Source organism: Pyxicephalus adspersus, chromosome 6, assembly GCF_032062135.1.
Source record: "Pyxicephalus adspersus chromosome 6, UCB_Pads_2.0, whole genome shotgun sequence".
In the NCBI taxonomy this organism is placed as follows: domain Eukaryota; kingdom Metazoa; phylum Chordata; class Amphibia; order Anura; family Pyxicephalidae; genus Pyxicephalus; species Pyxicephalus adspersus.
In genome coordinates, this window is record NC_092863.1 from 85,933,063 (window position 1) to 85,959,751 (window position 26,689).

The window sequence follows — 26,689 nt, forward strand, 5'->3', positions numbered from 1 at the left end:
TGTGTCTTTCCACTGCCTTCAACTCTTTGCTCCTCCTAACACAAGACATATGGCTGCCAGGAGCATAAGTCTTTCTAATGAGGGGGCACAGACCACATAACACACTGTTGGCCATTGTAGCTCTGCTGACCAGAGTTTAAAGGTCAGGTGGTGCATTTGGGCAGGGAAAGGTTTCTCCAATGCACCATTTCGACCATTTTCAATGGCCACCCAATATTCTTTAGCAGTATTTCTCAAGCAGGGGTTGTTAGCAGGGGTGTAGTGGGGTGGGCACGCTGTCCCCTCACTTGTTTCGGGAATGAGGCGTTTACATAACAATGATGCACATGCATGCTCGCCATGGATAGTACCATGCCCCCTCTTCTTTTTTTTACTACTACACCCCTGGTTGTTAGGGGATCCTTGAGCAAAGAGCAGGTCAGTTACCACTGACTCCACTGATCTTGTTGGCTATCCATAAGGGTGACATGCTTCCCACTGGCCAGCAATGTAAGAGGCATTCTTCCTACTGACAACCACTCTGATATACAGTGAGCTGTGGATATAGTAAATATAGAAGAGGTTCCCTGAAGACCTGAAAGTTATTTTAAGGCTTCCCCATATTAAAAAGGTAGAGAAATGCTGCACCATGACAAAAGTTTATGTCTGCTTTTGGTCCATTTTGGTGGGCAAATTACCTGATGAAGATCTACCCCTCCTGCATAGCTCTGGTTGCTATAGTCACCTATCTCACATTTTACCCCATAGACCTGGGGACTCTCAACCCCCTTCCTTGGCCTATGTACACACATGCAATAATTGTCGTTCCAAAGGATCTTTCACGTTCCTTTCCAATGACAAAAGACACACAATGCATGAACCAGTTCTGTACCTACAGCACCGTTTTGCTCTATGGAGAGTGGAGGGGGAGAATGGTGGAGCGGCACCCTGCTGTGCTCTCTCCTATTCACTTTTATTACGATTGTTTCTCATTCGCTGTCTATGGATCCACAAGGACGAACAACGGACGATGAGCACTGTACATAAACCAGATTCTCATTCAATATCAGCCCTGAGGCTATTATTGGACAAGAATTATTTAACATGTACGTAGCCTTCAAGGATGTAGTAGGGTGGGCACACATGGACACGCCATACCCTCATTTTTTCGGCTCTGCTCCCAGACCCCCATATAGGCTCTCCCTGCATGCTAGCCATGGATAGCCTGTACTATTACCATACCCCCTCTTCTTTTTTAACGACTACACCCCTGGTATTCTTGGGATCACAGCAGAATACTGCATTTAGGATCATCACTGGGGTTGTTAAAACACATTGCACTGAATGATTTTATTTATTTTTTTATACGTAGGCATGTGTGATTATTTTCAGCAGCCTGTTGGTGTGAACAGAAGGCACAGAACATGCCCTGGTATTGCAATTAGTGTGAGCGAGCTCTAATAAAAAGCATAAAAAAGCACTGAACTTTAAAATACTTTATTTTTCTGCAATGTTTATGTTGGTGACAGGGTCTCTTTAAATTTAGGTGAACCACTTTATAACATCAGAAAGTATCGCAGGTTACTATGGGAACTGGCTGTGCGGGGAGGCTCAGCAGCGCAATTAGTGGCCACGCATGGTAATTACACTCTTCTCCTATTATTGGCTGACAAAGACCAGGCGGTGTTTTGTCCCCGCCTCTTTTCTCCTCCCCTGGGTTCTGTATGGTGTAGGGATGACACTCCAGCTGCTGTCCCCGCCCCCTTCCTCCTCTGTATTGCTGCATGCTCTACACGCCGGCAGTCGTTCTAGTTTGGAGTGGAGCAGTGAGGACGGATCATCATCCTCATCATTTTCATCATCCTCATCATCCTATAGCTGAAGGTAAGATCTCCCATTACTGCGCTTGTAGGAAGTGCTGCCATCTTTATGGAGCTGATCGCCCTGTACTCATGTGCAGGGTGGCAGATAGAGGTGTCATGGTTGTATTGTGTGTGGTTACATTGTTTCTATATCTGCTATGGGCCCCAAGTCCACAGGACAATATAATTGGATATGGATAAGTCTCATATGTACTCCATGTGATATTTAGGATAATTCCTTCATAGAACTCATTTGTGTCATAGACTTCCATTGCTGCATCTTATTCCAATAATACATAATTATTGGAATTTCCATTTTCTGCTTCCTATTGGTCAGTAAGGGTCACCTGACTTGTGTTTAAAAGGAAGCTGAGGACTGGTGCACCACTATAACCCATCTGTTTGATGATTGGGGTAGAGGGATGAGATTTGTGTCAGGGCTAATGTCCCAGATCAGCTTTCTCAATTAGGAAATGCTCAAACCCCCCCCCCACTGGGCTGATTTCGCTTAACTTCCTGTCTGCGAGACACAACAGGAAGTGGAAGATTTTCTGCAAATGTAGAAGCAGGTACTAGTGGAGTAAACAGTATATACAACTTAATTTATCCCTTTGATTGCCAACCCTGGTTATACGTACAAACTATGCAAAAAGGAGAGGAGAACAAAGAGGGGTTTTTTTTGGCAAATTAAAGTGTAATATTCAAATAGTAACACATTAATGCAATAGTATACTGCTACATAGGCAGAACGGTCAGTGCAGGACCTCAGTTTCATTGGTCCCTATCCTAATCAGAAATATTTTTGCTAGACATCAATCACCTACTTCAATATTTGTATGTATTTTGTTGTTGACATCCAAATATAGCGAGACAGCTAATCGCCGACGCAGAGAAGCGAAGAAACCGATATTCTGTAAATCACCTGATATCGGGCAATTTCAGACCCCTATGCAAACCCCACAGTGCATGGAGAATGTGATGTCTTGTGAGATGTGGTCACTGATTGGCCAGAGTGTCCATCCCGCCAGGTTATGTAAGCGGGGATGTTCAAAGCTCATTCAGAGTCGTTATTTGTGATTTACAATGAAACTGGTTTCCTGTGAAGCTGTTTTTGTCCTCCATCTGTTTGTGTTTATCTCAGATCCATCTGCCGGTCACAGATGTCAGTAAAGACCTGGAAGTTCTATCCCTGTTAGGGCCCATTGACACCCATGTGTGTGCTTTACCATGTGTTGCATCATGTATATTCCTCATCCATGGACCCTCCTGACGCTGCTTGTTAAAATAGAGACCCTAAAATAAGAAGGCATTTCCATACATCTCCTGAACCCCCCTGCTGTGCTCAGTGGTTTCTCCCCCGACCCATACACTATTATGGGCTGGCGGACTGAACCACTTAGGGCAGCAGGGGGCTATGGACCTGCCACTGTAGGAAGTTCCAGATTCTGCAGGATGGTCAGCTAGCAATTTTTACCTTTTTTTTTGGTTTTACTTTTGCAAAAAAAGCTTCTATTTGCACTCATCTCTTTTTGATCAGCACAGGGTAGTGGTTCCATGATGAGGGGAGCCCTATTAGAAGTGAATAGGATTTCCCCCCAAATGCATGGTATGGAGCCAACTTCAGAGCTTGTACACACCACAATCAATCTGTTCGTGTTGGGCTAAAAAGAACCAAAGTTTGTAGATTTGTCAGTGGGCAGCAAAAAGCTGTACTGAACTTTGTATTGATGCTAAACTTCTGTCCCTGGAATCAATCTTTTTGATAATTTACAGTGGAAGAAGATCAAATACAAATATTGCTGTGCAGTTCTATGAAGAGAGAAGGACAAGCTGGAGTCACCCCGCTGCGTCTGCCACCGCAGCGGATGGGTGAACGACCGCTGTACAGTCTTTGAGATCAAAGCATAGTATTGTGCCGCTTCCCTTCCCCATTTAACAGAATAACTGTGTATGTATAGCGCTCAGTCATTCATCTGTCACTGGAAACGATCACAAGAGATCATTTCCAGTGCCAAACCTCTGATCAGAATAAAATGCAGTAAAAGCATTCTGGGACCTGCGGTCAGTTTTGCCGATTGAACACAATTTCAGCATCACAGACAAGTTTTCAGATGTCAGTGTCCTTGAACACTTCCTAATTAGAACAAAAAATAGTAAAATGTTTTTAAACTATTTCACAACAAAAGTGTTGAAATGAGGAACCGTAGGCCAAATCATCGTAATGTGGTAAGTACAGAGCAGTAATAAGGTGTCTCGGCCATTGCTGTGATCCCGAATAACCCATCACACACTATGCAGGCCCTCTGTAGGGTGTTTGCGGGGTGACCCCTTATTTAGCATTACTTTTTTTAGGCCTGACGTTTCTGTGTGTCAGAGCGCAGCTGAAGTTATATAGTTGTTGTGTTGTTGTCTCCTAGATGTATACCAAACCGCTCCCAATGTGTATCTGAGCTAAATATAAATCCCCTGCAGGTTTTACATTGCTTTGTTTCTCCAGGATAGAAATCTCCACAACTGGGCACAGGCAGCAAGAAACTACGGGCTTGTAGTTGTTCGACTTCATTCATTAACTTAAAAAAATGGCTTCACATAGATTTTTGTTTTCTGGCAGAAAACTTAGATCAGCCTAAAGTTTATTTGGTGATAGAAGGGGGTGCATGCTATGGTAATAGGTGGGTGTTAAAGGGGGGGGGGGGTTCTTTTTACCATGCACCCAGTACAAAAGATGGCTTAGACTTCCGCACAGTAAAACTATGTACACTGTTCGAAAATAATTGCTGGAAATGATCATTAGTGATGGTTTCCAGTATCCGGAACAAAGAACGAGCAGTGTACATTGGATGCTGCATGGCACCACTTATATATGAGGAATGAAGGATGAACTGGAGGCACCCCGCTGCATCCTCCTCCATAGGAAATGGCAATGTTTGGTCGTCGGCAGGTTCGGGCTAAGCTTCACACACTAGAGTTTTTTCCCTAGTTGATCAAAAACGTTTATTTCAGGCAGTGAGAATCCAGTATCATATATATGTACAGTGACATATTTTATATGTTATTAATATTATCACACAGTGTTTATAGAGCACCAACATATTACATAGCGCTGTACAAAGTCCATAGTCCTGTCACTAGCTGTCCCTCAAAGGAGCTCACAATCTAATGTCCCTACCAAAGTCATATGTGTTATGTGTTAATAAAGTCTAAGGGCAATTTGGGGGAAGCCAATTAACTTAACTGCATGTTTATGGAATGTGCAAACTCCATGCAGACGGTGTCCTGGCCGAGATTCGAACCTGGGACCTAGCACTGCAAAGGCCAGAGTGCTAACCACTGATCCACTGATATATGTATATACACTTGTAGTTTAAGGGTTACTCTGTCTGATCTGTCTGTTATTCTATGCAGTAAAATCTATTTTAGAATAAACGTTAAGCAGACAGAGGAAGTTCTAAGATTCTAGAGAAGTAGTGCCATGCAGACACAATAATGGGTAATAATTTATGCCCAGCATTTCTAAGACCAGAGAAATATCTATTTATGCAAAATAAATAGATGATGGGAAATGCACATAAAATGTTAGATGTATACTATGTAATCTTCTTAATAATTTCTGATCAGGAAGTCTGCAATTCCCTCCAATCATTAACTCGGTGAAAGCATTGATCTACCGATATGTCTGTGCTGACTGGATATGTCAGGATCAGTAAAGCTCGCAGGTAATCTGGATTTAATAAGCAGCTCTGTGGGAAGGAAATACCTTGCTCATCTCTATAAGGAAGGGAGTACGTGGCCTAAATTGCTCACAGCAGCTAAAATTCATCAATGGGTGGAAAAAAACATCCCTGACCTTGTCCAGCCTGTTCCTTTGCTTGGATTTTGGCTTATCTGGGTATCACACAGAGCCATCTGCTGTCCTTCAATCAGGGGGCTAACTGACCGTCACATTTGCCTATACTTGGACATTCTCTCCAGACTTTATCAGCACTCTTCCATAGCTCTTGGAACAGCTGCCATCATAATGGCTTAATGGGACCCTGTAGGTGATGTTAAAGAGACCCTGTCACTTTCCCAGTTCTCTTGCTGCATTGTCAGAGCCCTTGTGCTGCTTCCTAGTATGAATATATATATATATATATATATATATATATATAATCACACACACACACACTCAATTCTACACCCACTGTATAAACATGTCTGACAATTCCATTTCTAAAATAAAGCTGGCATTAAATTGGGGTAGCCTGGGGTAGGCTAGATGTAGGATTGATCATATATACCATCGGACTTTTGTGGCATCCAGGTCATTAGTTGTGTACTTTTATACTGCTCAGCTATAGTAAACCCTGCACAGCAATAGGAAAGATTCCCAGACCCCTCATGTGACCGCTTTTGGGCTTGACTATTGGCCACTCATTGAGTAGAGGGGTGCAAAAAAACTATGCTTGTACCCTGTGCCTGAACTTTCTGGGTACTTTGCCAATGGACTGCATCAGGGAGAGTGGACAACTTTACCTGCCTTATGGTGCAGTGTTTTTTTTTGTATTTTTTATTAAAAGAATGGAAAGTGGTTATATTTATAATTTTTATAGGCTGAACAAGATCATACTTGATTGGCTAGCTATTGTCCCATGACTGCTGGGAGATATTCAATTGTTTTCCAAGCAGCCATCAATAGCCAGGTTGGACATATGTTCTCTTTTATGACACCTTTAGTGCTTTTTTGAATGAGTATACAGCACATGGAGGACCTTTCTTTGCCTAAAGCCATCAGCTGTTGCTGCATCATATGGTGTGGAGGATCCTTTGTGGATATGGTTACATCTGCTCCCTATACGCAACAATGGCTCCTTGTTATGTAGATGAACCTGCTGAACTCTGGTATTATCCAAAGGATTGTCAGGGATATTCCTGTGATCTTAATCTACCTAGAGACAAGCCGGTTATCTGCTGAGGTCATTTTACAACCAATCTGATAGTAATGAGTCCTTCCCTACCAATTACTATCCATTCCAATGCAGCGGAGCCAAGCAATAGGGGCCTAGGCTACGTACACAGGTGCAATATTTGTCGTTGGAAACTAATGACTAACGATCGATTGTCCAATAATTGCTAACAAAAGAAAGTTAACGGCTGGCCAAGGACGCTGATGAACGAGGATTGTTGCTGGAAAAGAATGACCCTCCTGGCAGATCTGATTGGATCGTTCGCTATTTATGTGTATGGTCGATTAGTGATCATGGATGGTTCTGCGGTACACTTTCTCCAGTACTTGTCATTTCCTGCATCGTTCAAACAATTGCATCTAGTGTGTGTACTTTATTTGAACAATCGTATCCTTACAGCATGTACAGAATTGTGCACAATACCATTGCTCAAAATAATCGTCGATCTGTTGTTAATCATTTGTTTTCTAATGACCATTGTTGCACGTGTGTACCTAGCCTTATTCTACACTACGTTCGGCCTTTCCCCAGGGACTTGTGTAGGCTTCTGGGGCCGGTCAGTCACCCCAGGAGTCAGAGAATCCACCGAAAACTTTATCCATGGCATATCAGTCAGGTGTCAACTGGCAATTTTTCTGGCTACATGGCGGGAATAATTTGTCCAAATCTTGAAATGGCATTTACCTGATTATTATCATTATGTATTTGTATTATCCTGCCATAATATATAGCATTTTTAACAGCACATAGCCATGGCATGTCTAATATTGCTACAGTATTAAGCTGGATGGGAAGGAGCTGTAGGTGGGTGGTGGTCTCTGTATTATGACCCAATTTTTCAGTAACTGCCCAAAAACAGCCGGGTGGTTAATGAAAAGTGCCGGGTGATATGCCCAGCTAAAAGGGGCTGGGGAGAACACTGAGCTATCATGGTCATAGTCTATAGTTGAGGTCCTTAGCTTTAGTCCTTAAGTATCCGCACATTTTTTCTTTATGGACGGCAGTGAATGGAGTAAGAAATGGTTTACAGGTTTAGAAGGTGTTTTTTTTACCAAGATATAGCCTGTTTGTGGCTCTCACAGATTGTAAATGAGGAACTATGGACCTCTAACACAGTCTAGGAACAATGATTGAAGGGGAGACAATTACTTACCAGCATTTTTTGGGGATTTGTTAGAAAACTGATGTGCCCAGGGAAAACCTGAGAATTGATGGAGCTGCTAAGCTGCACTTTATTAAATAGGTTTATATATTTGCTGTAAAACTACTCTCTGTTTTATCCAGAAATGGATTAAACTTGTCACGTGTAACCAATATCCAGAGAAGTAATAGAAAGCGTGCGGTTCCAGTTTAGTTCTGTTAGAATCATCAGGACCTTTCTGCCCGTCTTGTTTGCTGACATTGTTCCTGTCTCCTGACTTAGCTGGTTTCTGTTCTCCGTCACCCTTGAGAGACAGATAATGACTGAGTCTAAAGTTGTTGTTTCATGTCACAACATCCCATGAGAGACTTACTAAACTAAATCCACAGCATGCATGCCAGACATCATCAATTAAATATTGTTTTTACAATCGGCACTGAGCAAGCACAGGACTAGATTTGTGATGATAGATCTGGTTATTATCTTTTTACCATGAAAATATACTAAATACAATATACATATAGTAAAAAAGTTGCTTTGAAAACTTTTCTTGTAAAATTTGTAGTAATATGCACTACTAAAGCGTGTTATTACTCCTCCTGTTGTCTTAAGTTCAGATATTACCAATTAATTTAAAGTGGACCGTCCACGTTGGCTGAGCCCCATGCCAGTAGGTGAAAACATACAGAGAAGGATAAGGGAAGTTGGAATAATGCTAACCTTGCCTGTGTCTTCCTAGTTGAGGATGGCATCACTGCTGTTCCAGGGAACATAAAAAATTCTAATGAAAAAATACTCTTGCAATGGTTTGGAGCATCTTCTTGCAAGATTGTATTCCACGGGACTCAACCTAGAAGGATGCAAAACCCTCTGTCTGCGAGAAGTTGGTGATGCAGAAGTTGGGTGCAGGGTAAATATAACTTTAAAGTTAAAAAGTTATAGGTATGTGTCTTTTTTATGACATTTGAATACATTTCAGGTGCTTCCAAACAAAAGCAGTCACAGTCTGTATTGCAGACCAGTATTGTCAAAGTCTTATTGTTATTTAGGATAAAGCCACAGCTTGAGTAGAGAAGGCTTCCCCCTGCCATCATGCAGCAGAGATGGACTCTTCTATGTGTGGGAAAGCAGTGGTCGCTCTGCAGAGGTCTGTCATACTCCCTGCTAGATCAACGCTACGACTATTCTATCCGCAAATCTCATCCCTTTATCTGGACAGCTCCAGCTCTGATACTGCAATGGGTATGATAGACCTCTACATAGAGATCACTGCTTCCATATTGGTCCTCCTCTACATGGCTAGCAGGGAGCAGACTTCTCTACTCTGTGGCTTGTTTCTAATAAACTGTCAGGCTGCATACACAAATCAGATGATCCTTATCCATTAATCGCCTTGGCTAGTATCGGACAAGATTCTGCCGTGTGTACACAATGACAATTATTGAACGTGTGTACGTAGCCTTAGACTTTGACTTAGCACCTGGAATACGTTAAGCCGATTTAAACTAAAAGTTCAATTGGACTTTAAGTATTAACCTGCAATACCTCTGAAGATCAGGTTAATATTTTATTACACTTTTAGCTAACAGGTTACTATTGAATTCTTTGTTACTTTATTAACTGTGAAGGTTGGGGGTTGTGGGTGGATTGTGTGTTGGAAAGACGCTATCACACTGAAGCTATTTACTTATTGGCTGCTTTCCCAATTGTACGACTTCCTGCATAAAAAGAGCAGTCACTTCTCTGCTCATATACCGCTAAGTGCTGCAATCATCTGCTATTTGTAGCCAAGAAGACTCAAGATTGGGCTGCTGGATCTTCCTCTTCTGCTCATTTATATCTTTCCTGTCCCGGGGTATGGTAATTTGGTAGAGATTGTGAGCTGTTGATGTGCATTTACAAGGGCTTAATCTGGAGGCCGATAATATCAGCCAGTGCTTCTTGACGATTATTTATCATGGAAGATAGTTGAAGGGGTTTGGAATTGTTTCTTGTGTTTTTATTCAAGGTAGGTGTCAGTGATGGCTGCAAACATACATGGTGCATGCACTGGATATGTCAATCTTCAAGAAAAAATCCAGGAAACAGTCCAAACATAAATGGCAGCACTGTGGCTATTGCAGCGCTGGGTCCCAGGTTTGAATCTTGACCAGGACACTATCTGCATGGAGTTTGCAGGTTCTCCCCGTGTTTGTGTGGGTTTCATCCAGGTACTCTGGTTTCCTCCCACAAACCAAAAACATGCAGTGAGTTTAACAGGCTTTCCCCCAAAATTGACCTTAGACTATATTAAAGACATATGACTATGGTAGGGGCAAAAAATTGTGAGCTCCATTGAGGGACAGCTAGTGACCTGACTATGGACTATGTACAGCGCTGCGTTACGTGTCAGCACTGTATAATATTAATAAACAGTCTTCCATAAAGTGGGCCTGTACTGAGAAATGATGGAAGGTGCTATTGATGAACTCATCGTACAGAATCCTCATTGCCTGGATGTAACTCTGATAATTTGGAAGAACAAGCGTGGAACATGCAGATAAGTGTGCAGATGTGCAGCCATTAACACCTCCGCTGCAGACTTATCCTAGGTCAGTGATTGGGAATGTAATAAATTAGAGGACCAGTCAGGCCAGCTGTATGTTTTATAAATCGCAGCTTGCATTATCTCTTAGTATAAGTCTGCTTTAAAGGTGACTTTTTTAAGTGAAACATAGAGGCTGCCATTGCTGAGCTCTTCTTACAGCTGTCATGAATATGCTTTGGGTTAAATGGTCTCTGAATTGGAACAAGTATACAGATAGGAAATTCTGTCATTTTTCTGAAGGCGCTGGGGTCAGCATTCAAATAAACTTGTTGCTTTAACATGACCAATATGGATGCAGATAAACTTGTACCAATAACTGTGTGGTTTGGGTACCACCGGTGCCCCCCTCACCTCTCTATACAACTCCTTATTGCCTATTGTCTCTGCAGTGACAATTTATATTATATGATACATAAATAATGAAGATTTTTTTTACAATGATTGGATTACATAATGTGTATTTCCTTTTTTTTCATTAGGTTTCCAAAATGCTGTCTAGACTTCGAGTTCTGGCAAATCTGGGCAATGTGGCACGCCGCTTCGTACACACCAAAGAAAAGGGAAAAGCGCTTCTGCTTAATCCTAGGACTAACAAGGTACTTTACTGTTTTTCTTGGGATCAGTCAATCTTTGTCAAACCCATGTGGCCTTATTGAAGTGAATCAGTATTTTCTCCAGAAATAGAAGAGAAGAAACTGTAGGCAGGTGGCAGCTCCTGTGTTGTGGCCAAACTTTACAGTAACCACCCAAAAACAGCCGGGCGGTCACTGAAAAGTGGACCTGGCTAAAAGGAGCTAAGGAGAACAATGCCATTGATACTCGCCTGTCCCCATTCCGTCACAGGATGCCATCGTATTGTTGCGTTGTTCAGCCATCTTGATTGGCAGGGCTGGATGATGTAACTCCCCCAGGTGTGCAAGAGTTCATTCAGTGCTTGCAACAGCAGGGGAAGCCAGCATGTGCCAGGTATCCTGTCAACCATGCACCGCTCAGTGATTTGACTGCTTAGGTGAGCGATCAGGCAGGTAAGAATACTTATTGCAGAAGGAACATCACCTGTCCCTTTAAGATCTTACCGGTTGGACTGAACCTGAGCTCGCTTTCACTGACAATTGCTCCTTGTCCTAGCATGAAAGTCGGAAAGCTAGCAGAGATTTTCCTGTTTACAGTACACAAAGGAATGAAAACCTGACTGAACCAGACAAAATATTTAGCTACCATTAAGCCTAGTACACTAGGTCTACCATACCAATTGCGGTATCAGAGCTAGAGCTGTCCAGGAAAAGGTATCATGATATTTGTTAATAAGTTAGTCGTAGCTTTGACCTAGCAGGGGGTATGACAGACCTCTGCAGAGCGACCACTGCTTTCCCACACATAGGAAAGACCATCTCTGCTGCATTATGGCAGGGGACAGTCTTCTCTATTCAAGCTGTGGCTTTATCCTTAATAACATTTCTTGCTTACAGTTTCTGTTTTGATGATCAGATGGGAAGTGAATTTAAAGAGAAATCCACAGCCAAGCGACAGATTCTGGGTTTGTGATCAGAAGTTGATAGATGTGTTGGTGGGAAAAAATACCCCAACATTTACCATAGTGGCCTAATTACCTGCAGCTTATATTCTAAAAATATTAGAGGTACAGACACCAATTTGCTGCATCTTCTTCATCCTTTATCATCACATGTCCTTTGTATGCAGTCAGTAGGCGAACTTGACCATTTACTGCATTTATAAGGCTTCCTGTCTTTGCTTCTGGTGGCTGGGCAAAAAAAGAAAAGGTGGACATGTGCTGCTGGGAAAGCTGGTGGTGGTGGTGGTGGTGGGGGGGGGGGGGGGNGGGGGGGTAAAATAAACCATAAAGTGTATAAAAACAAATGTAAATGTTGATTTATGTTGTAACTGACCACACTTACAAATCACTAAACTTGTGTCTGTTTAGGGAATGGCATTCACGCTGGAGGAAAGGCAAATCCTTGGACTACAAGGTTTGTTACCTTCCAAGATTGAAACTCAGGACATCCAAGCTGCCAGATTCATCAAAAACCTAAACAAGATGGAAGATCCTTTGGAAAAGTATGTGTTAGCAAGCAAATGCTTTTCTGTGTTTGATAAAGGTTGTTTACAATGAATCACATCAGCAGTTTAATAGTGAGGGACTACAAAGGACAATGAGGTCAGGCAGACAATCAATTACACTGTCTATTTTTTGCTTGCTGTTACAGAGAGGTCAATGTAAATGTTCCTGTGAAAACAGTGAGTTAATCTAAGCTATAGAAATGCAGATCACTAAATGTAAGGGACAAAACACATCTTTTTGATTTGGTGTGGTGCAGTAACACATGTCACACATTCACAATACAAACCTACCGTGCAAAGGCGTCATAAAGGAAGCTCTCCTAAGAAACATGAAAGCTGTGTTTGCTAATTTCTTTCACAAATGCTAATTGCCTTGGCTGACCTGCTGATACTGTCATTTAATGAATTACTGAACCAGAGCGAATATGTTTTCATTTCCTCAAGTCTCTGTAATACATTTCTTAAAAAAAAAAATCAGTGAAACCTGACAAAAGTAATTTGTGGGGGATTGGTTTTATTTCTGTGCAAGCCACAGGTCTAATATTGACATCTCTGTTCTAGATATATTTACATAATGGGAATTCAGGAGAGAAATGAGAAGCTCTTCTACAGAATATTACTGGATGACATAGAGAGGTTAATGCCTATTGTCTACACACCCACTGTTGGCCTGGCCTGTTCACAGTATGGACATATCTTTAGAAGACCAAAGTAAGTATATATTGATCATTTACCAATAATTTTTATTGTTAATCGTGAGTTTTCTTTCCAAAACTAGACACAAATCGCTATGCTTTAATGATCTGTATTTCCAGCTGCAAAATCTTTACTATCGTGCTAATACATTTTCAGATAAAACACCATCCTAAATTTATGATTTATACAACCCCCTTGTTCCTAAAATGTCTTGATCTTTGTTGTATTGACTAAACCCTGTGTCCTTGTTTTATAGGGGTTTGTACATTTCAATCCTAGACAAAGGACATGTCCGATCCATTCTGGACAACTGGCCAGAAAATGATGTTAAGGTAAGCATATGGAAAACTTCCAGTGAAAGCAGAAGTAAGCATATGGAAATCTTCCAGAGAAAGTAACTCTTTGTTGCGATAATCAGAATAAATGATACATCTTGTCTATAGTCCAAGTTAGGGCATAATAACCTGTCAACTGCTACAGGCTTCCTGGAGGTGCTAATATTGGTACATTTGTTTCAATGCTGTGTGAGGTCTCCAATCAATGCCTCACACAGAGCTGCAGCAAAGAAGTAATTGAAGACTGCAGTATTCAGGGGGGAGCCCACACTGGCTAACAGGTACCACATTCTGACTGGGGTGGCCTGTTTTCATTTATTATAATGAAAGCTCTACAACAGACCTATGTTACTTTTTCATAGAAGTAGCAGCTTTTCATACATATTTGGAATGTTGCCACCTGGCATTGCTCTTTTGTTCTGTTATGCCTGCCTGGGAGTATCCATTAAATCCTATATTCCACATTCATAGAAAGATCACTGAACAGTACACACAGCCTGTCCCAACACAGAGTGTCCTCACTATCAGTTTGCATCATCACTACATTATAGGATGACACAACAAAAAGGAGTGGCAAATTTTTGTCATTGAAGTTTTATGGGCGGTTTAGTGTTCAGAGTCGCCCTTTGGGCACACGGAGACACACCCTATGTTTACTCCGCTAATGATGTTGGCATTCACCACAAGTAAACTTTTGAACTCTGAGCCCAATTGAGTGCAACTTTCTGCAGCCAAGAATATATCTGGCATCCAGCCACCTTACATCATTGACCCTTATCTCAGGAAACTGAATGACGAGTGTGTGTTTTATGCAAGTGAAAACGAATTCGTGCCAGGCTCATAACCTCTTTAGCTGATCATATTTTTGGTGCAAGAAGCCATTTGTTGGGGGGTCACCTAACAGGAAATTAGTGGAATTCACCCCACAGGGTAACAGGAATGGTAAATAAAAATATGACAAAGGGTACTGTGAGAACTAAAAATATGGCGTGTTAGGTTAGAGTTGCCCTCCACACACCAGGGACAGTACACTGGGAGTAATGTGATGATTTATTGTTTGTGCTGGAATTTATTTAAGTGCTGCAAAAAAAGTGTTCCTGCTAAATAGGAAAATAAAAAATAAACGGTCATAGATTGTAACTAACATGAATAACAAGGAATATTCTACTCATTGTGAAAACTGCTGGGTAGTATAGGGAACACATGTCTGACCAGAGCTGTCCTTTTTTATTTTTTATGACTACCATCCAGTGGTGCAGAGTGCCTTATGTCATCTTTATAAATCTTATTTGTCTTGATGACCTAAATATCTGCTATATAGGGGATGAAACATTTTGAGTTTTGACCAGTCAGGGAGGTCGGGGGAAAATGGTGCTTGGGACAACTGACCAATGCTAGCCATGCACCAATGGACTTTAGTTCATTCAATTCTCAATTAAATCTACTTGCTCGGTCATATTTCTAAACCAATAAATCAGTGGATGGTCCAAAAAGAGAAATGCACAGCAAAGAGGAGCAAGAGGAGCATCTCTACACATTTCAAAATTAATTCAAGTGGTGTAAAACACCCATCAGAAACTTTCTGACCTGGCCAAATAAAGTTCTTTTCATTCTACACTCCTTAATAATCACTTTTGATTGATCAAATTTACTCCTAATTATTAGTTGATTTAATGAAACTATAGGCTGCTCAAAACATGAAAATCAGCCCATATATGTCCAGCACTTATTAGAATTTTTACTTTACTAGCTTTGGAGAGATTTACTATTTTTTTCCTGATACTTCTTTGGAGGTAGGAAGTGAAGGCAAATCCCCTTGAATGGACACATAAAAAAAACTGTCAGGGGTTTTATCCATTTTATCTATTGCTTACTGTTTTCTAACAAAACCTAACAAAAAGTTGTTACATACATTCTAAATAGATCTTCTTATCTGTTTCAGGCAGTTGTAGTAACAGATGGTGAGCGAATTCTGGGACTTGGTGACCTGGGAGTTTATGGAATGGGTATTCCTGTTGGAAAACTGTGTCTGTATACAGCTTGTGCTGGAATACGCCCTCGGGCATGTCTACCTGTAGTAATCGATGTTGGCACTGAAAATACGGTAGGTTTCTTGATATGTGGTAAGCCCATTAAATGATGATCCTACAAATCCATAATGAGACCATGTCACCTGCCAATTTTTTTATATTGCATGATTTCTTTACCAGGCTTTATTGAAAGACAATTTCTATATGGGACTGTATCAGAAAAGGGACCGGACCCAGCTGTACGATGAGCTAATTGACGAATTCATGGAAGCCGTTACTGACCGGTATACATTTTTTTTTCTGCATTATTTGTCATAAAAAAATTCCAGTCTCTGTAACTCATTGGTGTTACTTAGAGGGTTGTATGCTACTTAAAAACAAATCAGTGGCCAGGATGCAGACTTTAAAAAAAAAAAAAAAAAAAAATTTTTAGTACATGAAGTTTAATACAATCTCTCACAGACCTTTGTAGCTGCTGCACTGTGGACATGGTATTCTTTAAAACACGCCAGTGCTGGAAGACTTTATGTATTTTAAATGCTATGTACTCTTCACCCCTCTGTTCTAATCTTGTTTTGGCCATCCAACTCAATAAAAGATGTCCCCTGCTGACACTTTGTTATTGGTATGTTTTGCTACCAGTGCTGTGGATTATTAAAATTTGATGTTCTTCATAAACTTTTACCTTCCTGATCATATGCATGTTTTTTACACTGACATACGCCAATCAAAGCATGCACAGTAAAATCTGTGGTCTAAACTTCATATCAAAGCATTGTGTTATTTGGAAAGCCAGGTGACATGGGTAGTACTAGACTTTCTAAAATTCATAGCAGAGCAACAGGAAGCTGCATGTCACTTAACTGAAGGCAAACAATGCTCTGCAAAAAGCATGTGCCCTGAACTGTTAAGCATCTAACTTCCCACTCCAAAGTCTCTGCTGTGATCCTTGTAGATGAATTACTCCACGCTACCTGGACCTGCAGTGCTATGGGATGGTTTGTTTTTAATGCTTATTTCCTGCATGTAAACCAGTTACTGTTTCTTTTTAAGCATTTTTTTGTCATAGTATTACAAGTAGATATTACTCTGACAATGGATACCAGTTGGTAATCAATAAGACACATTGATGTATATCTTCTTATGTTCTTAGATATGGTCGGAATACGCTCATCCAGTTTGAAGACTTTGGGAACCACAATGCCTTCAGATTCCTGAAGAAGTACAGGGAAAAATATTGCACTTTTAATGATGACATTCAAGGTACTTCTATTTCTTTAAGATAAATATGTGGTTCAGAACCTTTTGCAGCAATGCAGTACAGACCCTGGGTAAGATAATGTCTAGTACAGGATCCCATCAGGTGATAGCCATTTGTATTGTAATTAAAACAAAAATTACTGGCATATAATGGGGAAAACACTTGAAAATATCACTGTGTTAACTAAAATGGCAGTGGGAAGGTTTTTAAAAAGGTGTGTTTAGCCCACAACAGTCAGTAATAATGAACACCCTTCATAGGTGTCAGTGTCGGCAATAATACCCCAGCCAAAGTTATGGGTGCCAGTGACCCCTCTTCTTGTCAGCAAATATATATATAAAATATTGTAGGAAATATTCAGCAACACACTTTGGCTTTGAGAGTCAGATTCTGAGCTTTCACAGAAACTCAAGCTGCATAATACAGAGAGCAATCTGTGGTTATCAGTATAACCTTTACTTAAACCTTTAGGTGGCTTTTGTTGTTTTTCTGCAGCCCTGATGTGATGTTTAAGCTAACAGTTTAAAGGAGGGAGGTGAAAAAAAGACAGATATCAGTTGCAATTGCATATTAGGTGCTAGTAAATACAGATTTTCATTTTTAGAATATGCAGATATGATAACAAGCCTTTTGTTCCCTAACCAAGTTCAAGATCCTAGTGATGTTACTATGGCACCTGTAGGAATTTAGAATGAGTGAGATAAATGTCACTTGTTGACAAGTATTGTGATAAGAAGGCAGGAAAAACAAGCTAAAGAGGAATAAAGCATGGCTGGCATTAAACCGGACCATAAATTCTGAATTTTTAAATTTGATTGTTTAATATCTTGTATAGAAAGACCCTCTAATTATTCAACTAAAAGTAAAAAAAAACAAAAAGATTGATTCGTACTAGCGTTTGACAGGTTGGAATTGTGGAGCATTAGCCCATAAGGTTAAGTGTGGTGTGTGGAAGTAGAATCAAACGACTTTTGATTGATGGATCAGTATTTACATTGAGCAAGTTAATCATGTTGAAAACCATTTAAAATGCTGTAATTATTATATGGCTAGCTTAAGGAATCCAGGTTAATGTTACTGCACACAGGTAATTTTCTTCTGGTTATCAAAGGTAACTTTGATAACTGGGAAGGAAATTCTTCCCAGCAAAGAATGGTGGCTGCTATGAAACAATAACATATCCAACTCATTATAATAAAACACCAAAGAAGTGTCTCATATCCCACCAAACTATATAGCAGGTATCGGGTAAACAACCATTAAACAAAAAAAAAAAAAATCCAGTGAGATGACCTAGAAAATCAAATGGTTTCGTCAAGGTCTATGGAGCACTGCAAATGAACAAAATCTGTAAACGAAAACACATGCACATGGTTAATGTCACATTCACTAATTTACAAATACAGTATACTCCTAAGAGTATGTAGATAAGAAGATTTACTATACAGAATGCCAACCCAATATAAAAGTTATATATAAATAATCTCCATGTATTTACTAGTTTGGCTTTTAGAATGAACAATTTGACCTAAACAGACCATACCATGTTGTTGCTGAAAAGCCGATTTCATTTTTTTTTTGTCAAGTCAACGGCTAAGCCGGTATTGTAATCTCCAACCTCTCGCCCTGTCTGCTGACACGTGTAGTGACACAGAACTGGTACAGCAAGAACAGGGGAGGCTTTGATGTGGGGGCTTTTTTTGACAGACTGGCTTTACCTTGTCCTCAGAGCTGTGGAGTCATGGAGTTGGAAGCAATTCTCGAGTGTTTGCTCAGTCATAATAAAGTGCTATGGGATAGGAATAAATAATGGTTTTACTAGAGTGTCCAAGTGACATAATATGCAATCTGACATTTATACCTAATTTTAATCTGTTTTCTAAATTGTTTATTTGAGGAAACGGTCACTTACCCTAACAAACACAGTGACGATCTAGATGTCCATCTCCTGAACATGTAAAATTGCAATAACTTTTTTTTTTTTTCGTCTTCAGGCACAGCTTCGGTGGCACTGGCTGGTCTCCTCGCTACGCAACAAGTGATTAATAAGCCTATTACAGAACAGAAAGTTCTGTTCCTTGGTGCTGGGGAGGTATGTACGTTTTTTTTAATTTACATATTGTTAAATGGGGATAAAAAAATAATGTACCACACACAAAGACAGCAGAAGGTGTCATTGTCTCTTTCTTACACCTATCTCTTGGTCATAAGTATTTGTTCAACCAGAGATGTACATAATTCCTAACACTCAGCACAGTCTTATTTTATTCTGCTGCATTACATTACATTGCTGGAACTGCTGGAAGATACATATTAGTTATTTTATTATCAAATACAGAGCTGCATTTTTTTGTGGCTTTTGTTTCTGCTTGTATCAGCTTGAAGAGACAATGTGGGGAGTATGTGTTTTGATGAATGTTAAAAATCCAACTTTTTAATATGATCTCGGAACATCAGACTTACAATTGCATTTTGCCAGTGTTAACAGCGTTGTGCCAGCTGTCGCAGAAGATTTAACTCCAGCTAAAGCTAACCTACTTTCTACATTTCTCAGGCGGCTTTAGGTATCGCAGACCTCATTGTCATGGCCATGATGGAAAACGGCGTGTCGGCTGAAGCAGCTCGTGAGAAAGTCTGGATGTTTGATAAATATGGATTATTGGTTCAGGTGAGTGACGTGTTGAAAGTGAACCCCTGTCAGTTTATATATTTTTTTTCTTCTGGGTGCTCTCTATTATTGTCCTGGTGACCATGGTTACAGAGAACAAAAATGATGAGAAACCCAAAATGTACAGCTGTTATTATTATTATTTAACAGGATTTATATGGCACCAACATATTACGCATTGCTGTACATAAAATTCTGTTTGCACATGACAGACAGATACAGACAGTGACGCAAAAGGTAGAAAGGAGTAAGTTGAATGGGACGTGGAAGACCATTCCAGAGAATGGGGGCACCTCTAAAAAAGCCTTGGAGCCGTGCGTGTGACAAGGTTATGAGTGAGGAAGTCATTAGTAGGTCATTGGGGGAGCGAAGAGAGCGACTAGGGAAGTATTTTTCTATCAGGTCAGAAAGGTAGGTGGGGCAAGCTGTTGAGAAGAATTCTGCTACCTTTGTTGAGATTTCCTCTCGTGTCTCTAGGGCAGAAAGCGAGGGCAACAAGAATATATAAGTCATATGGCACGTGTCTGAAGGTGGCAGTGCTGATCTGCGAGTAAAAGGTTTTTATTTTTGTCAATGAAACTCATGAGTGATCAAGTGTCAGAGCTGACACTACAGTGACATCAGTGGAAACTGCTCTAAACATGAATGGGGACCCTGCATGAAGTGCTGGCTCTCACTAGGGGGGCATTTATTAAGGGCACTGGATGGCATGCTGGGATTATTAATAAACTGATTGTGGGAGTAAAGGTTATTATATTTTTGAAAGAACTGTCTATTTTTTCTGTTTTTTATTTATTTATATATTTTTGTTTTTTACCAGGACCATAAAATTTTCTATATTGCTTGCTACGATAAATTTGAGTTCAAGTTTTTTGTGTTTTATACTGTCTCTTTCTGTGGGTGGCATATTTAGTTGAGTTATTTTAATTAGTGTAACAGAATTCCACACATCTTGGCACAGAAGATGCAGCAGCTGCTGTGCGACGAGTCTTAAGTTGGAGCCAAGGAGCTTAGACAAGAATCTGGCACCATCTAAATGTGTTTTTAACAATGATAATGGTTTGAAATAATGACAGGAGTAGCATCCTTGAAAATTTGGACTGTGCTGGTACATAAGCTGATACTGAATTGTGTATTGTACATTTTATAATAATTTTCTTTTATTAATCTTTCAGGGACGTGAACAAGGAGTAGATAGTAACCAAGAGTCCTTTGCACACTCCCCTCCTAATCAGTCTGTGAAAAGCTTTCTGGATGCCATCAACGTTCTGAAGCCTACAGCCATTATAGGTAAGATGGGATGAAGGTGTTATGAACTCTGCAAGCATCTTTGTTGCTCATTAAATTATAATAATAAGTTATATTGCTGTAAGTTATATCCTGTATGTTGGGTTACCTTAAAATCTACCATTCTACCCAAAAGTGATGTTTTACTTATACATGAAGATTGGTGGACTGAGTCAACCCTGGTTTCCTGTAAATCTGAGATCCTCAAACAGAAAGCTCTTCCTGCCATAATTCAGGGGTCCAGGCCACCTTTTGTGTGTTCCAGAATCTCCTTTCCGCAGTTTCCATAACTTAAAATATATTAAATATATTAAAATATGATCCAATATGATCTGATTTCACAAGTTCCATAGAAGATAAAAGGAGCTAAATATTAAAGTCACGGATTTAACATTAAATTCTATTTTTTATGTAGGTGTTGCTGGAGCTGGAAGACTGTTTACAGAAGACGTGGTTAAGGCCATGAGTGCAATTAACGAGAGGCCGGTCATATTTGCTCTTAGTAATCCAACCATAAAGGCAGAATGTACAGCAGAGGAAGCATACACATGGTCAGAGGTAAAAATCAGATACTTGAATGTGACTCAGTAATTCCAGACTTAAAAGAAAAAACTTAATTAATTGTGGGTGCATGCACAAGACCTTATTGTGTTGTAGCTCTTTCACATTAAATAAGATGAGATAAGAAAAGATAAGAAAATGAACATTTCTTTCTTTCCTTTGTGAATTCAACCATGTGCTTGCCTCCCATGGAATTTGAAAAAATATGGTAGACCCATGATGGTTATCAGCCCTGGGCATGCCCTGGAACACTGCTGGCAACTTTTTACTGGCAGGTTCAGTTGGTTCGGCTGTAACCATTTTAGCCATTCCGGTTTGTGCAATAATACTGCTACTGATGAATTTAGGAATGAAGGCTAACTTAAACAAGCAAAGTAGACAAGAAGGTTGTCTTTTAAATTGAACCTATACTGAGAGATAAGCTGCTATTGCTGGTCTGCTTCTAAATATCACAGCTTGCCTGGTCAGAGTTCTGATCCTCTGTATTTAATACATGTTAATTCACTGACAATGAGTATGCAACTAGGCTATAGTTGGTGATACACAGTTTGTTTCAGGTGTGTGAATGAATGGATGTAAATTGTAGAACAGGGTATGCAGATTCCACTTGATGTGTGTTTAACTTTGCCATTAGGAGGTGCATACATACTGCACCTCCTAATATTAAATTACATGGAAGCCTTTGTTAGTTGCATCTATTATCACATGCATTCACTTAGTGTTTCTTTTCCTTATTTATAGTAATACATTTCTTTCCTTCCTAATTTTAGGGCCGCTGTTTATTTGCCAGTGGAAGTCCCTTTGATACTGTGACTTTACCTGACGGACGATGCTTTAAACCCGGTCAGGGAAATAACGCTTACATTTTTCCAGGTACAGCATTTTTTTAAATGTATTTTCATTATATTTTACATATATATTTAATACTTTTACAGCCATTTCATTCTTTTTCCAAAATTATTGCTATTTGTCATGCATCCAAGACAGAGGATCTTTTTTTAATATACTTCACATTCTGTGGTAGTTCTGCCATTGCTTATTTAAAGATCCAAAGTCCTGCCTGTCATGCTGTTCTTTTTTTACATCACTTACCTGGGACAAACATGGTAGATGTCAGGTCACTTGCTAGACTGCATGCTTTTTCCAAGTAAGCGACACTGTGATTAGTGAAGCAGGAGTAAAGATGACAATTTTGGAACATGTACCTTAAGATTAGTCATCCATGGCAACTTTTATATCCCTACTGTTTATGTGCATGTCTGGGCTTCAAAAAGAGTTATGTTTTATCCTTTCAAGTACAGAAAATGCCCTTTTCTATTATAATATTTTTATTGATGTAGGAAATATGGTACAAAAACAAACAGTATTTCTCAGAATGTTTACAGAAATTGAAAATGTTTTCATAAAAATGTGTTCTGTAACAAGTTTGGTAAAGTATGTCCCTTGTAAATCCAGCCAAATGTTACTTTCAGTTTAAAACCTTTTATAATGATTTACAGCGACTGTCAGAGATTGGGTCTTTTTCGATTACTGTCTCTAAGCCACATTCTGTTGTTCTTGTAGGTGTAGCTTTGGCGGTTATCTTGAGTGGGGTACGGCACATAAGTGATCGTGTATTCCTTGAAGCTGCAAAGGTATGCAATTCTGATTTGTTATATTGTAATAGTTAAAGAAAAACTAGAATGGTTTGGGGTATATTTTATTTATTTATTTTTTTATATTTTTAAACTGTTGGTTTTTTTTTGTGTCCATCTTTTTTCTTTATCCTTGTTTTATGTTTAAACGCCACAAGGAATTCCCAAAGCACATTAAGTTAGCTAAAATAAGCAGCCTGTCTTGAGAATGACATTGTCCAATTAGAGCTCCAAAATCTAATAAAGGATAATTCAGTGATGTGAGCCTTTTAGCCTTTTTTTAGTTTAACTATAGTTTAGCCTGCAGGCTGCAATGAGATAAAACATGTGCAGAATGTGTATTTCATATTAGCACATATGCACTGTGTGCTAAAGTTTGGGAGATGAGTTGGGTGTCCCTGTGTTCCTCTCATCCAAAATGGCCAAGGGTTTTTTTGGACCTCTGGTGACCAACTAGGGCAGTGAGAAAATCTAATAGCAGGCAGATGAGAAGAGTGTCCTGTGTGTCCCCACCGCAGAATCAATCAGGCTGCAGCATTGATTTGACTGTTGGGTAACAATCTCTTTATTTCATAATTGTGCTTTTTAGGCATTGGCAGAACAATTGACACCTGAAGAACTGGACCAGGGCCGTCTGTACCCACCACTGTCCAACATCCGGGAAGTCTCCTTATGCATTGCTGTTAAAGTAAGTGAAACCTATTCTGTGACATGTCAAAGTACTCAAAATGTTTTAACATAAAGCGATGTCTTGGGTAGTTGGCATTATCAAGGTTTCCTGTAGCCAAATCTTAGAATTAGAAACACATATGACTTTGTGGGTACAAAATGTCTAATTAGAACAAGTGCCTGGAAGGAGTATGAGGTCAGAAGAATATCTTGGTTAAAGTTATGGATAGGAATAAATGCTATTGGATGTGTGTGGCGGAGGATGAAACGGGTGGGGAGAGAAGGATTGAAACGATTTCAGACTGTATCGGTAGAACAGGAGGGGGGGGGGGGGTTGATGGGATAGGCTCCAAAGGTGGATCAGGTAGCTTGTCTATGTTTATGGTGGGTTGTTAGCGTCAGTTTACCAAAACAGTGCCAAGAATTGTAGTCACGTAGGAAGCAGGACTCGTATCTTGAGTGGTTTGAGTGCTAAAATTTTGGTTTGGTGTATACAATATTCTGTACAGATCTAAGCTCATACAACCTTCTTATTTATTTTTTTTCTTCAGGTGATGGAGTATGTGTACAGAAAAGGCATGGCTTTCCAATACCCAGAACCACTAGACAAGGACGCCTACGTGCGTTCCAAAGTGTGGAGCACAGACTATGATTCCTTCTTACCGGATATGTACACCTGGCCAGAGTACGCATCAAAACCTCACAAAATGTTCTGAGCTGGCAGCTGCAATTCCCTTCCCAGGAGATCACTTGATGTGCTTTCTTGTGCCTTTAAAAACTTCTGTGTTTAAAAAATTATCTGGCCTTGACACACAAAAAAATCCGTCCCCTTCCTTGAGTGTCAAGTCCAGCCAAAATGGACTCTGGGATGTCCCACCAGGCTCTTCATGATGTCTGGATCTCCAGTGGACATCTCCCACCCTTCCCCTCCTGGGACTTTTAATATATAGAAGTATCACTCCACACTGCTTTTTTTTTCTATATTTATTTAGAGGCACCTGTTGTGGGCAGTGCTAGACTTTGATCAGCAGGGAATAAAACCCTGCAAGAGGCTCTCCAAAATTATTTGTAGTTTGGATTAGCAGGCCAGGTTTTCATTAGTGAAAATTGGTGAAATTGGAAATTGGTTTGTCCTTCTCAACAGTAGTTACCATTTTCTAGTGACCAAATTGTGCAATAGGCTGAATACTGTCTATAGTATAATACTTTTTTTATTATACCTGTGCATTCACTTTTTAATTTATGTTAAAACATATTATTGTGATTGAGATTAATTTTATGTGGTTCACAATGCAGAAGATTTATCTGCACAGTGAATCACAGCCTCATAAAAATACATTTAGGCTTATTCAGTCTGAGGGCAAAGTTCACAGTAACCTGTATCAAGGTAATACTTTTTGCAGATTGCCTTTTTTGTTTCCCCTGCTTATTGAATAGCCCTAATAATGTCATGGTATTCTCTGTTTTGCACAGCTCCAAAAATATCTGCACATATTCATTTAAATAATAAAGCATACTACAAATTGTACAGGGCATGGTATGCATAATATACCAACATGATTTTTACAGTGACCTATTTATTATTTAGAGTTACATTTATAGTTTCTGTATCCATTCATGTCTGACTTGTATATTATAGTGCAGGCATGGCATTACTATGGCCCTCTGAGTGCTAATGGGCAATATCTCCCAGCATGCATGGTTGATTTATTCAGATAGAGAACCTATGCTGTTGTGTTGTATAGCCAACTGTACCATAAAAAATTTGTTTTATTGTCATTTCAGTGAATTGTTGTTTGCAGGAATTTTTTTATATTTTACAAATATAATTTGTATTTGCAGTGGTTTAAACATTTGTCATATCTGTTATATGTTTATTCTTGATCTGGTCAGAAGTATAAAATATAATGGTATTTTTAAAGAGGTTCTCTCTAAGTATTTTCCACATTTAGCTGTTTATTTCCAAAGAATTTTCACTCAGGAATTTCACTTATTTGCTTCTGTTTGCCTATGTAGGGGTATCTTACTCTGTATTTGTCGCCAAATCCAAAATTCTAAGTTGCAATTAGAACTGGAATAGAAAAAAAATCCTTCAGTGAGGACACTTGTTCCTGTGACAGCAGTTTAAGATTTTTTTTCCAAAGATTTTTTTCTCATTATCTGTTTTTTACAGGAAAACATCTTGAATGGGATGCATAACGAAATGTGTACAGTAAATATAAAAAAATGTTGATTCTGCCAGAAGTCTTTAAGTTAAGAACCTAATTTGGACGCTTTCTCATCTGCACTCATATCAGCCAGCAACGTTCTCAGCTATCTCTGTGTACTACATAGGGCTGTCTTTATAAAACAGGGACATTCCCTCAAACATTCCCTGGTGGGAATAAATTACTTCCATTGGACCTAGTAGATTCCCACGAATGTCAGATTCTTTCTTTTATAAATAGAACTCACAATGTCCCCCACACATTATAGATAAAGGAGAGGGAGTGTTCTCTGTTTTTGTCCTGGAGTAACTGTGGTGCTGCCCAAAGATATTTGTACAGTAAATGATCATTGTCACCCTAGGACAGGAAATATGTTGTTGCTAGCAAAATAAAGAGAAAATCCCAGAAAAATGAACATGGACACCAAATCACTTGTGAAGATAAATAATTTTGTTATGGACTGAAACATTCAAAACTATGAATTGAGTGTTAGGTCCCAAACTGGCATTGCTACAGGCTAAGAATACCTAAAACCTAAACGTGCATTGCCAGGACATTTCCAGATATTTGTGTAAATTTAAATACCATTTTAATAATATTTGCTCTGCAGTGCAGTGCAACCTTTTATGGATTTGTAATTATCACTTTATGGCTTATTGTTTCATTGAGATGACTAACATCATTCAGCAATTTGTATGAAAATATCTTCTCTCAGGAATAAATAAAAATATCACTAAGTTTCTGTAA

General features: G+C 39.6%; 1 protein-coding gene across 3 annotated transcripts; it reads left to right on the forward strand.

Moving 5' to 3' along the window:
* The first annotated feature begins 1,747 nt into the window (after window positions 1–1,747).
* ME2 (malic enzyme 2) lies at window positions 1,748–26,689 on the forward strand. 3 transcript variants are annotated; one of them, XM_072416466.1, is made up of 16 exons: window positions 1,748–1,863; window positions 10,995–11,111; window positions 12,458–12,591; window positions 13,156–13,305; window positions 13,547–13,622; window positions 15,568–15,729; window positions 15,836–15,939; window positions 16,809–16,918; window positions 18,911–19,008; window positions 19,471–19,584; window positions 20,760–20,874; window positions 21,287–21,429; window positions 22,203–22,305; window positions 22,996–23,066; window positions 23,656–23,754; window positions 24,287–26,689. In XM_072416466.1, the coding sequence occupies exons 2-16, from the start codon at window positions 11,004–11,006 to the stop codon at window positions 24,449–24,451; spliced, it is 1,752 nt and encodes a 583-aa protein (XP_072272567.1). In that variant the 5' UTR covers window positions 1,748–1,863; window positions 10,995–11,003; the 3' UTR covers window positions 24,452–26,689. The 3 variants fall into 3 exon arrangements, with proteins under 3 accessions (XP_072272567.1, XP_072272566.1, XP_072272568.1); XM_072416465.1 differs by lacking the exon at window positions 1,748–1,863 and adding an exon at window positions 8,678–8,838; XM_072416467.1 differs by lacking the exon at window positions 1,748–1,863 and adding an exon at window positions 9,636–9,783.